The 16,690-nt window shown below is 46.8% G+C and overlaps 1 protein-coding gene across 1 annotated transcript; it reads right to left on the reverse strand.

The window, feature by feature from the left end:
- Window positions 1-936: 936 nt before the first annotated feature.
- On the reverse strand, window positions 937-8,441 carry Got1l1 (glutamic-oxaloacetic transaminase 1 like 1). The gene is made up of 9 exons (XM_036166918.1): window positions 8,327-8,441; window positions 6,196-6,377; window positions 5,638-5,749; window positions 5,315-5,424; window positions 5,016-5,108; window positions 4,755-4,905; window positions 3,909-4,074; window positions 1,829-1,971; window positions 937-1,088 (listed from the first exon to the last, which is right to left on the reverse strand). The coding sequence occupies exons 1-9, from the start codon at window positions 8,439-8,441 to the stop codon at window positions 937-939; spliced, it is 1,224 nt and encodes a 407-aa protein (XP_036022811.1).
- Between the last annotated feature and the right edge of the window lie 8,249 nt (window positions 8,442-16,690).

A 16,690-nucleotide genomic window follows, 5' to 3' on the forward strand; every position in this document is an offset into this window, starting at 1 on the left:
AGCTGCCTTGGTCATGGTGTCTGTTCACAGCAATAGAATGGTGACTGAGACAGACATTTGTTCTAGAATATTTGTCCATTGTGAGTGTGTTGCTCTCATTGGTTTAATAAAGAGTGGCCAATAGCTTGGCAGCATTTTCAGGCACAGAGGACACTGGGAAGAAGGAAGGCAGAGATGCCAGGAGATTTGTAGGGAAGCAAGATGAACATGCTATGCTGATGAGAGGCACAAAGCTACGAGTCATGTGAAAACACATAGTAAGAGCTAGTTAGTAATAAGCCTAAGCTATTGGCCAAGCTTTTATAATTAACAAAAAGTCTCCCAGTTGCTTTTTGTGAGCTGGAGGCCCAAAGAAAAGTCTGCCAACAGCCTTTCATCTTTGATCTCTTTCAAAATGAATTCTGGTAAAGTAATTTTAAATGTTTACACATGAATTTTGGATTAGCCTTTTGATTTCTCAAATATGATTGACATCTTAGGGAACGACTTGAGCACAACTTGGCTTGTGTTTCTGGAAGAGACACCAGATGAATGTATACAACTGCACTCACTTGAAACTACGTACATATATGCATACACATGTGTACGCACACACACAGCATACCTCTCAATATCTACTGACTTCTGTTCACTTTGGTACCAACCACATGGCTATGAACTGAACCATGTCCTATGAGGATAATTGTTCTTACACACACACACACACACACACACACACACACACACACACACACACACACCCATCTCCCGGGGATGGAATCCAGGGCTCCACCTATGCTTGGCATGTGCTGCACTGGAGCTCCTCCCCCACCCCAGGCCAGCACATTGCTTCATAAATAAATGAAAGGGTGAGCGTAGTAATGAATAATTAACTCAGTATTTTCTTTCAAAGATGACATGAAGCTTTCATTCCAATCAGGGGCAGCTTTGGGAAGACTACCCCTCTGAGCCCTCTGTGAGCACCACGGCCTCGTGGATGCTCTGCGTGATGTAGTCTATGTTCCTGGAATTGATGCAAGTGAAGTTGATCCGGCTGTTCTTAGGGATATAGATGTGCTTCTTCTTGATCAAGAACTCCACCTGCTGGTCTGGGACAGTCACAGGGCTCATAATCCCTTTCAAACCCAGGCAGAATTAGAGGATAAGAAGTGTCAGCATTGGACCCCAGATGTGAGGATTACATCTGTGTTGTGATTATCTCCCTGTCACCCCTGAGTCATGCAGCTCAGTATACTGGGTTGCTGTGGCTCTACTTTGTGGCTGAATTCTGTTGGTATTCTAACATGGAAGTGAGTTTTCTGTTTTATGCACCAATTCACTTCTGTGCCCAGATGCAGACACATACTCCCACCATCCTCGGTGTCTGCCATGTTGGAGCTGTGACATGCACAGGGCTCTGTGGTCCTGTCTTGCCCCTGAACAATCTTGATCTGTGTATAATAAATTCCATGTGCATATTATATTTGTTCATGTGTTTCTGGGAGAAACAGCTTTGTGTCATCCGTGTTCCCACTTTAAATTTTTAAAGAGTGCTTTTTAACCCTTGAAAACAAAAAGCATCTTGTTTTGTATGTAAGACCCATTGGGTTTTGGTTTTTGTTTTTCTAATGAATGAACCAAGTACTATCCATATACCAAAAAAAAAAAAAAAAAAAAAGTGTCAGTATCAGTGGGGGTCTAGAAAGCTCTCTGAAGCAGCCTCACTTTTCCAAGGATGTGAGGAAAGCCCAGAGCAGAGCTGCCAACTGATCATCCAGTCAGTGCTGCTCAGTGTTAAAACACAGGTCTGGGGTCAGGAAGAGGAGAGTTGTCCTGCTCTGGAACTTACAGTTGAGTCCCAGATAGCCGTGGGTCCCACTCTGTTCGGTGATGTGATTCCAGGACCCAGGGGTCCCCAGGAGCCGGAGCTTCTCCTTCACCTTCTCCTTGATCAGCATGACGTTCTCCACAACGCTTTTTAGACTCTGCTTCCTGCCAAGGCAAGACAGAAGAAACGGGACTGAGGGGTCTCCTCGCTTCCCAGTGTATCTTCCCCTCTTCCTATTTTTTCCACGCCCTGACCCATGTCAGGAAGCACATGGATGGAACCTGGGCTCCGTGGCACCCTTGGTGGGAAGGGGATTTGATTCTGCTGTAGTTTGGGTCTTAAATGTCTCCTCAAGGCCCATGTGTTGAAGGCTGTGTTACTATTGGTTGTGGGAAGAAGTTAGGTCATTGGGGTGGGGGGCCATTAGGACTCCTGCTCCTTCATTACCTCTGTTTGCTTTCTGGACATCAGAAGGTGAACATTTGTTACCCCAAATTCTACTACCACGTGTTGCTTCACTCTAGGATCCAGGGACACTATCAATTGAACTTCCAAAACTGAGAGTGAACACAAACCTTTCTTTTCTGGGGGAAGGGTGTTAATCCTATCAAGTGTTCTCAAGTGCAGTAACAGGAAGCTGAGTGACCCAGGCCCCAACGAATTTAAGCATGCAAAGTAGACTCCCAGGTTTTGCCACCTTAGTTTTAGTGTGTGTGTGTGTGTGTGTGTGTGTGTGTGTGTGTGTGTGTGTATGTGTGTGTGTGTATGTGTGTGTATGTGTGTGTGTGTGTGTGTGTGTGTGTGTGTGTGTGTGTAGGTCAGAGGACATCTTGTAGGAGTAGGTTCTTTCTTTCCACCACATGGGGCCTGGGAATCATCAGATCCTGAGGTCATCAGCCTTGGCAGCGAGTACCTTTTCCTGTGGAGCAATGTGTCAGGCCCAGATCTCTCTCTCTCTCTCTCTCTCTCTCTCTCTCTCTCTCTCTCTCTCCTCTCTCTCTCTCTCTCTCTCTCTCTCTCTCTCTCTCTCTGTGGTGATATTTTATTTGTGCACCCCAATAAAGCTTATCTGGGGATCAGAGGAAAAAGCCAGCCACTATATTAAATATAGAGGTCAGGCAGTGGTAGCACACACCTTTAATCCTAGTATTCAGGAGGCAGAGATCCATCTGGATCTCTGTAAATTCAAGGCCACACCGGGATCAGAGCCAGGCGTGGTGGCAGCACACACCTTTAATCCCACCACTAGTTAACCATAGAGGTCTGGAGGTCTGTACAGAAAGACAGGAAGTGATAGAGCTGGGCAGAAAGAGGAAGTGATGTAGCTGGGCGGAGAGAGGAAGTAAGATGGCAGGGCACAGAAAGGTACATAGGTGTGAGTATACAGGAAGTAACTCTCTTTTGGGCTGAGGATTTCCTAGGGGTAAGAATGTGGCTGACTTCTTTCTGCTTCTCTGATCTCTCAGTTTTGACTCTAATATCTGGCTCTGAGTTTTGTTTTGTTTTGTTTGGTTTGGTTTTTCGAGACAGGGTTTCTCTGTAGCTTTGGAGCCTGTCTTGGACTAGCTTTGTAGACCAGGCTGGCCTTGAACTCACAGAAATCCACCTGCCTCTGCCTCCCAAGTGCTGGGATTACAGGCGTGCGCCACCACCGCCCGGCAAGTTTTGTTTTTATTAATAAGGTCATTTAGCAACTCATCTTCTCTCTCTCTCTCTCTCTCTCTCTCTCTCTCTCTCTCTCTCTCGTGTGTGTGTGTGTGTGTGTGTGTGTGTGTGTGTGTGTTTGCTTATGTGTGTGTGCTTATGTACAAAATAAGGGGTTTCATCTCAGTGCAGTCTGGAAGTGTTCAGATAGCTAACTCATTGGCTTATCTCTAAAATAAAGGTGCCACAGTCCACTCCTGCAAGGCAGGGCAGCCCTTGGCATAGCTAGAGCCTTGACACACGGAAGGCCCTCAGTAAAACTTGATGGATGTGTGCATGAATGCAGAGGCCACATAGGAGAAAAAGAAGCACTCAGGTGGATCCCGTGAGCCAGGCAGTCTGTAGGAATGTAGGAACCCTAGTCACCCTCCCTTGCCCAGTCCCTCCCACCCCTTACCATTCTACAAGCAGAGCAGGGTTACAGAGGATGGAAGTGATAATCCGGGCACCTGTGGCCGGAGGGTTTCCCCACAGAGCCTGGACATTGTTCATCAGCTGCGAGAGGACGCACAGCAGGTCCTGGTTGCTGAGGGCTGCTACGACTAGGATCCCCACTCCTTCATCTGCAGCATTGAGAAGACAGCTTCACCCTCGGTCTCCTCCCTTATGTTCAGAATCCCACCTACAACTCTCCCTCCAACCTTGCAGGAGACACGGCTAAACTGTGGAGCCGCCAGCTCAGCCCAGCCAGGGTAGTATTTGACCGCCACAAGTCCAAGCCTTTTTGCAGAAAGAGTGTCCACAAGCAAGAGTGTGCAAGGAGGAGAGAGCTGGAAAGATTTGCCAAGTACTTCCTCCTCATCTTCCGGCTGAGGAGGCAGAAGCCTGAGAGGTTTGAAATTTTAACTAGAACAGGTATGGGTAACTTGGGTAGCTGGGTTTAGTCACAGAGCCCAATTTCTAGCTCAAGGGTGCTCTTTTCTGCTCACACTGCGGTTCTCTGGAGTACTAGCCTTCTTCTGGGGGGGGGGGGGGGGGGGGGGATAAGTGATGTCGAAACCATCTATCCTTTGGTGGAGGGATAAGGTAGGGCAGTGGAGAAAATATGAGAAAGTGTGTGTGTGTGTGTGTGTGTGTGTGTGTGTGTGTGTGTGTGTGTGTATAAGAGAAAGACAGACAGACAGAGAACATTATAAGAAGCTCATTATTTTGTAAGCTCACTAAAAAAAAGAAAATCACTTGTGTGATGGATATGACAACAGTTTTGTTCCCCATTTCTCTTACCCTTCTGCCCATACCATACCATAAATGCCAAAACTCTTGGACAGAGATTGGCTGCAGAAGAACTCAGACCCTAGGAACACGAAGTACTGTAAGAGTCTGGTGTCTTCTTCCAGGTCACCTGTGGACAGACCTTGACAGGGAACGTCAAAGAATGGGAATATATGCTTGCTCTGTGAGAGAAAAAAGAATCCAAAAGAACGAGGTTGCTGGGGAGAAGCAGATGTGACAGGGGTGGGGCGGGGGGCGGGGAGGGTGGACCATGGCAGGAAGTTGTGCTGACCTTAATGATGGATATCAGATTTGTCCACTGAGTTTGCGTGAACCTGCAGTCAATAATGTTCCCAATCACAAGGATACTGTCAGCGGGGATATGCTGTAGGAAGACACTTGTCTCATCAAGGCACCGCCTCTAACAGTGCGGCGGTGTCACCAGGCATTTAGAGGAGAAATAATCTCTTAGGTTTATTCTCACTAAAAATCCTGGCAAATCCAAGCCAAGCCAAGGCCAACGAGTCAGGGGGAAGAATAGGCATAAACCAGGTTTGTAGAGGGAGACAATTCTGAGTGGGGACCCCCTACCTCCATCAAATCGAAGAACAAGCTGGCGTCTGAGCACAGCTCCTTGGGGTTCCAGATGCAGTATTCATAAACTGTAAAGCCCATGTCCTGGAAGATGAGTCCATACTGTTCTGTGGGAACACAGACCCCAACCAGCTGGGGTCCAGGGAAATGGAGAAACAGGCAGAGATGCCAGAGGGTGGGGTAAGGATTACTGATTGACCGTAGGACAGTAACAAGGAAAGTGTGGGCATAGCTTGGCATAGCTACCATTTTTTCCCTCCTGACAGGAAGTGAGGGTAAGAGTGGAGATTACACACAGGACAGGAATTGGTGACACTCACCCTTTTGACATGAGGCAATACAAACGGTTTTCAAATTCTTACGCCACGTCCTGAGAAACTGGGCCCCAAGCTGGAAGGCCCCACTGTCACCAACAGTGTGCACACCCCCTACCTGTCAGCAAGCAACACGTGAAAGGAATATTTTAAAGGATCGGCGGCCTTACCAGCACACCCCAGACTCAGATTTCTGTCTTACTTTCGGTTCTGGGGTTGGACTGAGGGTCTTACAGCATTCCAGCCCTCTTCTACCCCCTCCCCGACAACTGAGAACCAGACCTCAGGGCCTTGTGCCTGCTAGGCAAGTGCTCTACCACTGAGCAAAATCCCCAACCCCTCTTTTTCCTTTATATTGAAATGATCTACTTATTATAGTTTTCGAACCAGCAGCGGGAGTGGGTGCAGCTGAGTGACTGAATGAGGAAGATTAAGTTCAGATCCCAGCTCGGCTTCCCAGTGCAAAAATCTACAGACTTTCAGAGTCTTGGGAATTGCCTTTGTCAAGGCGGAGGCCCCTGCATGGTCATGCAGCCCTGTATGTATCTCCTCTTGGCGCCTCACCCTTTTCTCTGCAATGGCTTGGCTGTGTTTTCCAAAGAGGAGTTCCAAGGCAGCTTGGATGAATGATTTCATGCCCATCGGGGGTAAGTATTCATAGTTCAGAGAGGGGTCCTGTGAAATCTGCAGGCGAGTCCTGCGCACCACAAGAGAAATCCAGGGACGGCCTTGTTCGGTCATGCAGACTGTGGAGAAAGATCAAGGGGAGTTCTCTATGCCTGGCCTTGGGGTCTCTGGGACAGCGGCCCATAACCCACAAGTCTTGTGTGTGTCTTAGGGCTTTGGAAAGTACCCATGAACACTTATATTTTTCTTCCTTCTTGCTTCTTTCTTTCCATAAAATAGTGATTGTGTTTAAAGATGAAACACCACCTGTAATGCAGATCTTAAAAGGTCTTCTTAATAAAAACAAACCCGGAGTCAGGTATTGGGGTGAATGCTGAAAGATCAGAGAAACAGAACAAGCCACATCCTACCTCACCTTGCCAATTCCTCAGCTGATCCTGTTTCCACAGATTGAAAGCCTCTGAATCCTCATCTGAATGGATCTCAGCTGAACTGGTGCTAAAAGCTTAAAAAAGGCTCTAGTTCCTAATCCTCACGCCTTAATATACCTTTCTGCTTTCTGCCATCACCTCCTGGGATTAAAGGCATGTGTCACCATGCCTGGCTGTTTCCAGTGTACCTTTGAACTCACAGAGATCCAGATGGATCTTTGCTTCCGGAATGTTAGGATTAAAGGTGTGTGCTATCACTGACTAAACCTATGTTTAATGTAGTGGCTGTTCTGTTCTCTGACCCCCAGATAAGTTTATTAGGGTACACAGTATATCAACCACAGCCACCACCACCACCACCAACAACAACAATAACAAGAACCTCAGCTAAGTCAGGCTTGATGGCCCAGGCTTGTCACCACAGCATTAAGGAGAGGAGGAGGCAGGAGGATTATTTTCAGGCCAGCCTGGTCCATAGCTTCAGGCCGGCCTGAGCTATATAGCAAGACATGGTCTCAAAAACCACAAACAAAACAGAATAGAACAAAGGCAGCTGAAACCTATGCATTTTAAAAGTTACAATTTACATACAAAATGAGTTTGACATTCAATAAACAAATTGAATAAAAATTAAAAAAATAAACATTAAACAAAGGTCGTCCTGGCCTTCATGATGGGGAGGCCTGATTCCATATGAGAAGGGCTCTCTGTCTGTATCTGCCCCTCTCTTTCTGTCTGCCTGTCTTCCCTTGTCCTTTCCCCTTTTGTGAAGTATCCCAGGCTGGCCTTGAACTTGCTTTGTAGCTGAGAATGACCTTAAACATCCGATCCTCCACCACTCAGGTGCTGGGGTTACAGGTGAGTTCCATACCTGGTTTGTTTGCTAGGGATTGAATGAAGGGCTTCAGGAATGCTAGGCAAATACTCTATCCATAGAAAGACATCCCCCTAGAAGGCTTAATTTCTTGATCCAACAATGAGAGCATTGGGAAGGGAGGAAGTTCAGTGGTTAAGAGCACTTATTGTCCTTGAAAAGACCTCAAGTTCAGTTCTCAGCACTTACATCACCACCTGTAAATCCAGCTCTGGGGGATGCAATGCTTCTGGCCACCTTGCATGCTTACAGAAACACATTTTCCCTCTCTTATACACATACCTACAGTTAAAAAAAGTCTTAAAACAAAACAAACAAACACACAAAAACAAAAAACCCAAAAGGATGAGAGAGAAGCAACGTGTGGTGATACCTCCAGTACTTGGGAGATGGAGGCAGGACGAGAGTCTGCTTGAGGTCATTTCCAGTTTTGTTGTGAGTTCAAGGCCAGCCTGAACATGGGCTTGTCATAAACAAGGAGAACTGGGAGGAGCGAGGGAGTATGCAGTGGCAGATACAGACACAGTGAGTGATGGAAGAAGACTTGGCTCCTCCCAAATTCCCAGAAGTCCCCAGCAAAGGGCCCAGGGATGACTTGGGACCTTCGCTGCTCTCCTAGGCTCTGGGCAGTTCTGTTAATAAACTAAAGCTTTTCCATCTGCAAGGGCATGGGCCGTCTTCATTCCTCTCCTGGGGCCGCTGCCCACTCACAGCCAGTCAAAATGTGTAGGAACCCTGAAACCCTGAAACGATTGGCCCCTACCTTTGTAGGCCAGGAACATCTTGCTAGGATAATCATCGTGCTTGTAGGTCTTTAGTAAGCTACCTTCCAGCTTCTGGGCTGGGGGTATGTCCCTGAACACAGAAAGACTACTCATAGTTGAATATAAATGTTCAACAACTGCGACCCTGCTTCAGGTCTCTTTCTCCCAGAACTTTGGCAGCTCTGATACAGACACTGGGGGTAATGGGTTGTCAGAGCAACAGAACCTTGGGACTCCCAGTCTCTGTAGTGGCAAGTTCAGGGGTCACAGGAACATTCCATGGCACTGGAGGAGAGTTCTCTGGGAGATTAGGAGGCAGGAAGGACTGATAAAGGACATAGGATTTTCCCAGGCACTTGCCCTGCCTAACTTACTGCCTTCTGTAGGCCCAAGCCACCCAACTGAAATAGCAAGTCAGTCTCTAGAAAGCAGGACAAGGCTGGTATGCCATCAATCTTAATGAATAACATTGCGTGCTTCTGTGTTAAAACCAACAGTGCGATGTCATTCATTAAGCGGTGCTGTTACCCTGTGAGAAAACCCACTATCAGAGTTTTATTAGGAGAAGGAGGGACAGAAGAGAGCATGACCAGGCCTATGGAAGACACATGCAGAGAGAGAAGGTGGGGGTTTAGGGGGGTTGGAGAGGTCGGAGGGGTGGGAGGGGTAGGGGGGAGCAGAAGAAGGGGGAGGAGTCTGTGACCCGCTTCTTATGGATTCCCCTGAACATATACTTATGGGCTTACAGAGCTAGGTCACACATGCCCATAGCTTGCGTGATCACACAGCACATGGATTACATAGGATGTAAGGCCCCTTACTTGGCTACTGAACTGCGTATGTGTGGTCATGTAGCTGGGGGAGTGGCCAGGAATTCCAACAAGGGTTCCCCCAACAGAAGCAAACATCCCATGGCACACGACAGTGCCAATCACTACTTTCTATTTCCATTTTGCAAGGGATTGGGTGAGAGCTCAAATCACACTCCGATGTGAGTGGAGAAAGTCCAATTTTCTTTTCAGTGCTGGGCATTGAACTCAGGGCCTGAAATAATTCTTCAGAGATTCTCAAGATTTAAAAGCAGTTTTCTGTAAGTGTGGCAGCTTGGGTGGAAAGGTATCCTGGCAGCCAAGGAATACCACAAAGTCACTGTAAGTGTAGTAGTTTACAACACTGCTCCAGTGAAGGAGGAGGGTTGCCAGAGGGGATGGTTTCCCCAGCAACGTTGTTACAATTTTGCTCTTCTCTGGAGAAGTGTTCCAGCTCTACTCACCTGCCCTGGAGTGTAACAACTCTGCTCTGCTAAGGGAAAGTTTCCCCAGCGAAAGTGTTACAGTTCTGCTTCGCTCTGGCTCTGGCAAAAGTTGTTACAGCTGGGTTCTGCTCCGCAGCACTGCACAACAAACTCCACTGGAGAGATTTTTTGGGAAGGAAGAATCCAAGAGGGCAGTTGCCTCAGGGTGAGAAGCAGCAGCAAACTGAACAGGGTACAGAGCTTATATAGGGTTCCTGGGGGTGGGGCAGAGCTTTCCAAGGTGGCTTGGGATTGGTGGGATTTCAAGCGCTGGCCCTGGGGGCCAGTCAGAGTCAGGGTGTTTTTTTCTCGGCCCTTTTCACCTTACATTTTCTTCCATGGCTATTCTAAATTTTTTTTAGGGAGCTAAATCTGAGTTTATGAAGAAACAGTTTTTATATACATTTAAGCATGGGCATTTGGCGAAGGAGAAGCTTAAGAAGAAGGATCAACTTTCATTGGATAAGCTGCTTTTGCAGCAGCCAGCGTGACTGCAGAGACAACTGGTCTATGTGTTGAGAATAAGTGACTCTTGGGGCTGGAGAGATGGCTCAGTGGTTAAGAGCACCGGCTGCTCTTCCAGAGGACAAGGGTTCAATTTCCAGCCCTCACATGGTAGCTCACAACTGTCTGTAACTCCAGTTCCAGGAGATCGGACACCCTCACACAGACATATATGCAAGCAAAACACCAATGCACACAGAATAAAATACACCAAGAGGAGAAAAAAAGTGACTGTTGAATACTCAGGTAGAAATGGAATGTCTGTAGCACTCACTCCACAGCTCAGTGGGGAAACATCACAGAAATGAGGGAAAGAATGTTAGAGCTGGAGGATGGGACAGGGAAGGTTGGGATGACTGACTCCCAGGCATGACAGAGCTGTGGCACACTTAAACTCACAACAGCTGTAATTCCCTGCACTAGACAGGACGTTGTGCTGGTTAGATTTTTGTCAACGTGATATACGTCCTCTGGGAAGAGGGAAATGCCTGAGAAAATGCCATCATGAGATTGCCCTGTAGGCAGGTCTGGGTGGCATTTTCCTGATTAATGATTGATGTGGGAGGGCCAGCTGACTTGGGGCAGTGCCATTACTAGGCAGGTGGTCCTGGGTTGTATGAGAAAACAGGTCTAGCCAGCATGAACAGTAAACCAGTGAGCAGCATTCCTCCATGATTTCTGCTCCGTTCCCACGTTCAGGTTTCTGCCCTGTTTGAGCTTTAGTGATGGACAGTCATCAGAAGGTGTGAGCCCAAAAGACCTTTTCCTCCCTAAGCTGCTTTTGGTCATGGTCTTTATCACAGCAAATTAGGATAGACCTGTCAATACCTTGTCATGGGAGGGTGTCTTAGTTAGGGTTTCTATTGCTGTGAAGAGACACCATGACCACAGCAACTCGTACAAAGGAAAACATTTGAGGTGGTGGCTTATAGTTTCAGAGGTTCAGTCCATTATTATCATGGTGGGGTGCATGGTGGCATGCAGGCAGAGGTGGTGCTGGAGGGGTATCTGAGAGTCCTACATGTTGAAGGCAACAGGAAGTTGCCCGAAAGTCACACTTGAGGGAAGCTTGAGCAGAAGAGACCTCCAAGCCCGCCCTCACAGTGACACACTTTCTCCAACAAGGCTGCACCTACTTCAACAAGGCCACACCTCCTAACAGGTGTGTGCCACTCTATTTGGGGGCCATTTTCTTTCAAACCACTACAGACAGGAAGTAGGTTATGAAGCCTCGTTTCTCCTGAAGACTGATACACAGTTATGGCAAGTGGGAGAAGAGAAAGACTTTTGCTTCACTAATGTGTCTATTGCTCAGATACCCATGTTTTTGTAAACAAACCCTCACCCATGCTTCTATAAATATCCCAATGAAATTCACTGATGCACACACACACACACACACACACACACACACACAGGATATGAAAGTAGAGAGGCTAATTGAGAAGAGAAAGGATATTAGTATAAGCAAGAAGGACAAGAAAGGGTAAAGGGGGTGAATTTGGCAAAATACATTATGCACATATATGAAAATGATATAATGAATCCCATTGTTATATATGATTATTATATGTTAATAAAAACATTTAAAGAGAGGACAGCATTACATGCCCTAAAGCAGCGGTTCTCAACCTTCCTAATACTGCAACCCTTTAATAAAGTTCCTCATGTTTTGTGTGACCCCCCCAACCATAAAATTATTTTCGTTGATACTTCATAACTGTAATTTTGCTACTATTACAAATTATGATGTAAATATCTGATATGCAGATGGTGTTAGGAGACCTCGGTGAAAGGGTCATTGGGTCCCCAAAGAGGGTGTGACACACAGGCTGAGAACTGTTGAGCATCTGAAGAGAGGGTCACCCACATTTATCAGAGTGTTATTCTTGGCAGTTGTGGTGATTTGATTGTAATTGGCCCCTGTAAGCTAACAGGGAGTGGCACTATTAGGAGGTGTGAACTTGTTGAAGTAGATGTGGCCTTCTTGGAGGAAGTGTGTCACTGTGGGGGTGGGTGTTGAGATCTCCTGTGCTCAAGTTACACCTAGTACAGTTCACTTCCTGTTGCCTGGAGATCAAGATATAGAACTCTCAGCTCCTTCTCCAGCACCAAGCCTGCCTGCATGCAGTCTTGTCCCTCCATGAAAACGGAATAAACCTCTGAACTGTAAGCCATCACAAGTAAACATTTTCCTTTATAAGAGTTGCTGTGGTCATGGTGGGTGTCTTTTCACAGCAGTAGAAACCCTAAGGAAGAGAGCAGTACAGCAGACAACCCAGTAAACCCATCTTTTTTTTTTTTTTTTCCAAAGATTTATTTATTTAATATGTATACATTGTTCTGCTTGCATGTATCCCTGCAGGCCAGTAGGGGGCGCCAGATCTCATTACAGATGGTTGTGAGCCACCATGTGGTTGCTGGGAATTGAACTCAGGACCTCTGGAAGAGCAGTCAGTGCTCTTAACCTCTGAGCCATCTCCCCAGCCCCAGCTCATCTTACTTTTCTCAGAAGTCTGGAGCACATACTTCTGTGTTTGTTAACCGTTTTAACCGTGGTCTCTTAGTTAGGGCTTTACTATCCTAACTGATTATCTTAACCTTTGAAATATTTATGAGAGTTTGGGGAGCAAAGCCTTGCTTTCTCAGTGACAGGGCAGATGGTAAGCTTTGTCTTTGTTCTCTTTCCCATCCCCCTTTTGCATTTAAGGCCAGACATTGCTTTGTGTTGTAGGCTATAACTGTCAACTCTCCTGCCTCCTCCTCTCCCATGCTGGTATGTACTACCATGTCTTCTCTGGAGGGGAATTCTTTTCTAAACCGAAACTTTTTAAAGATAATTTTTAGTTAATGCTCAAACAGCCTCGTATTTACCACACTGTGTATTTGGAACCTGGGTGAATATTAAAGGGTAAAGAAAATCAGGCAAAAATGATGTCGTGACTGTGGTACAGTAAAAAACTATGTGTTGTTCAAATCTTAGATGGTCTTACATGAAAAAACCTGGAGCTAGATATTGGGGTGAAAGCTGAAATATCAGAGAAGCAGAGCAAGCCACAGCCAACCTCATCTTGCCAATTCCTCAGGCCATCCTGTTCCCTCAGACTGAAAGCCTGTGGGTCCTCATACGAAAGGATCCCAGCTGAACTGCTTTAGTTCCTGTTTCCTGTGCCTTGTATACCTTTCTCCACCCAGCCATGTCACTTCCTGGGATTAAAGGTGTGTGCCACCACTGCTTGGCTCTGTTTCCAATGTGACTTTGAACTCACAGAGATCCAGATGGACCTCAGCATCCCAGTGATAGGATCAAAGGTGTGTGCCACCATTTTCTGGTCTCTATGTTTAATCTAGTGGCTGGTTCTGTCCTCTAACCTTCATGCAAGTTTATCCAGGTACACAATATATAACCACAATTGTGTTGTGTAGCATGAATCTGAAAGAGTCTTATTAATGAAATCAAACCTGAGGCCAGTTATTGGGGTGAATGCTGGAAGATCAGAGAAGCAGAACAAGCCACAGCTACCTCACCTCTCCAGTTCCTCAGCTGATCCCGTTTCCTCAGACTCGAAGCCTTTGAGTCCTCATCCAAATGGATCTCAGCTGAACTGTTACTCGAAAGCCTGAAAGCTTAACCAGTCTAAAGGTTCTAGTTTCTGGTCCTCATGCCTTATATACCTTTCTGCTTTCTGTCATCACTCCCTGGGATTAAAGCCGTGAGTCACCATGCTTGGCTGTATCCTTGAACACACAGAGATCCAGGTAGATCTCTGCCTCTGGAATGCTAGGATTAAAGGTGTGTGCTACCACTGCCTATCCTCTGTGTTTAATATTGTGGCTGTCCTGTTCTCTGACCCCAGATAAGTTTCTTAGCGTGTACAATATTTTGGGGAACACAGTACCACCACAGTGTCATTTCATAGCAGGAGTCCAGGCATGCTAATTCCAATATACTAAAAACGTGGGTTGGGTCAGTGGGCATGGTGGCATAACCTGTCACTAGGATAGAAGAGAGTTTGTCTCAAAACAAACAATAAAATAGAAACACAAGCCTGGTATCAGCTTGTGAGAGAGTGCTTGTCTAGCATGTATGAAGTCCAGTCCCTAGTATTGCATAAACCATGCACAGTGACACATGCTTGTTACTCTGGTTCTCAGGAGAGAGGGAGGCAGAAGACTTAGAAATTCGTGGTCGTTCTCTGCTACACAGACATGGACGCTGTTTTTTCTTTTTTTTAATTAAAATTTTTTTATCCATTTTACATACCAAACACAGGTCCCTCTCTTATCCCTCCCCCCACACCCCCATCACCTCCTCCAAAGGGGTAAGGGTATGTGGAGTCAGCAAAGCCTGCTCATGCAGCAGGGATAGATCCTGATCCCACTGTCAGGGACCCCTCAATTAGACCAAAATACACAACTCTCTCCCATATGCAGAGGGCCTAGTCCGGTCCCTGCAGGTTCCACAGCTGTTGGTCTAAAGTTTGTGAGTTCCTACGAGCTTGTCTTTGTAGATTTCCCTATCATGATCTTGACCCCACACCCCCTTGCTCATATAATCCCTCTTCCCTCTCTTCCACTGGACTCCTGGAGTTCAGCCTGGTGCTTGGCTGTGGATCTCTGCATCTGCTTTATCAGTTACTGGATGAAAGCTCTATGGTGACAGTTATGGTATTCACCAATCTTATCACCAGGGTAGGCCAGTTCAGGCACCCTCTCCACTATTGCTAGTAGTCTAAGCTGGGGTCATCCTTGTGGATTCCTGGGAACTTCCCTGGCACCAGGTTTCTCCCTATCCCCATGATGTCTCCCTCTATCAATATATCTCTTTCATTGCTTTCCAACTCTTTCCCTTTCCCAGCTCAGCCATCCCATTCCCTCATGTTCTCATCCCCCATTCCCTCCCCTCTATTGCTCCCCCATCCCTAGTTTACTCATGGGGATCTCCTCTGTTTCCCCCTTCCCAAGGTGATCCATGTGTCCCTCTTAGGGTCCTTCTTGTTTCCTAGCTTCTCTGGAGCTGTGGGTTGTAGTCTGATTATCCTTTGCTTTACATCTAGTATCCACCTATGAGTGAGTACATACCATGTTTGTCTTTCTGAGTCTGGGTTCCCTTAATCAGGATGATATTTTCTAGTTCCATCCATTTGCCTGCAAACCTCATGATGTCATTGTTTTTCTCTGCTGAGTAGTATTCCATTGTGTATATGTACTACATTTTCTTTATCCATTCTTCAGTTGAGGGGCATTATTTCCAGGTTTTGGTTATTATGAATAATGCTGCTATGAACATAGTTGAGCAAGTGTCCTTGTAGTATGATTGAGCATTCCTTGGGCATATGCCCATGAGTGGTATTATTGGGTCTTGAGGTAGATTGATTCCCAATTTTCTGAGAAGTTGCCATATTGATTTCCAAAGTGGCTGTACAAGCTTGCACTCCCACCAACAGTGTAGGAATGCTGCCCTTGCTCCGCATCCTCTCCAACATAAGCTGTCATTAGTGTTTTTGATCTTAGCCATTCTGACAGGTGTAAGATGGTATCGCAGAGTCCTTTTGATTTGAATTTCCCTGATGACTAAGGATGTTGAGCAATTTGGATGTTGTTTCAATAAGATGATACAAAACAACAGTTCTTGTTGCTTGAAATGCAAAGAAATCAAACGAGAGTTTCCTGTATTATAGTGTGAAGGAAAGGGAGATAGTGAGACCCATTCAGTGGGGTGCAAGATGTTGCACACCAGAAACTGCATCATGCTCCAAATACCTTCTTTCTTTTAACTCCTTCTTTCTTCCTAAGCCAGGCTCTCAATATGTGGCTGGGCTGGCTTGAAACTCACTATGTAGATCAGGCTGGCTTCAAACGAGAGAGAGAGAGAGAGAGAGAGAGAGAGAGAGAGAGAGAGAGAGAGAGAGAGAGATCCTGCCTCTGTGTCCCCAATTCTGGGACAAAAGGCGTGTGCCACTACACCTGGTGTTCTGGGTTTTTGTTTTCTTTTTTCTTCTCTCTCTCTCTCTCTCTCTCTCTCTCTCTCTCTCTCTCTCTCTGTGTGTGTGTGTGTGTGTGTGTGTGTGTGTCTCTTCCTCTCCCTCCCCCCCCCTCCTCCTCCTGCTTAAGGACGTTTTACTTGTATGTTATTTGTGCAAACTTCGTGCCTGGTGCCAGAGCGGGTGTGCAGCCAGAGAGGAGGAGGATAGTTGAGAGCTATCATGTGGATGCTGGGAATCAAACCTGAGACCTCTGGAAGAGGAGCCAGGGCTTTTAACTGCTGAGCTATCTCTCCAGTCCCTGCTCCCCTAGCCGCCCCCCCTCGCCACCCCATCTCCCCTGCCACACACCCCTCCACCCCTCCTCCGCAAACCACAGCTGAGCCGCTGCTGGCTCAGGCTGAGTACCCTTGTTAGTGAACCAGGGAACCTGCGGTTCTCCAAAGCTCGGCAGCGGAGCCACAAACATCTGCTCGCATCAGGTCCGCCCCACTGCCACGGGGAAGGGCCAGAGCCTAGCAGAGGCGGTTCTCGGGCTGGAGCGCTGTGCGCTTTGCAGCCTCAGCGGTCTGGACGCTGCG

Source organism: Onychomys torridus, chromosome 17 (assembly GCF_903995425.1).
Source record: "Onychomys torridus chromosome 17, mOncTor1.1, whole genome shotgun sequence".
Taxonomy (NCBI): domain Eukaryota; kingdom Metazoa; phylum Chordata; class Mammalia; order Rodentia; family Cricetidae; genus Onychomys; species Onychomys torridus.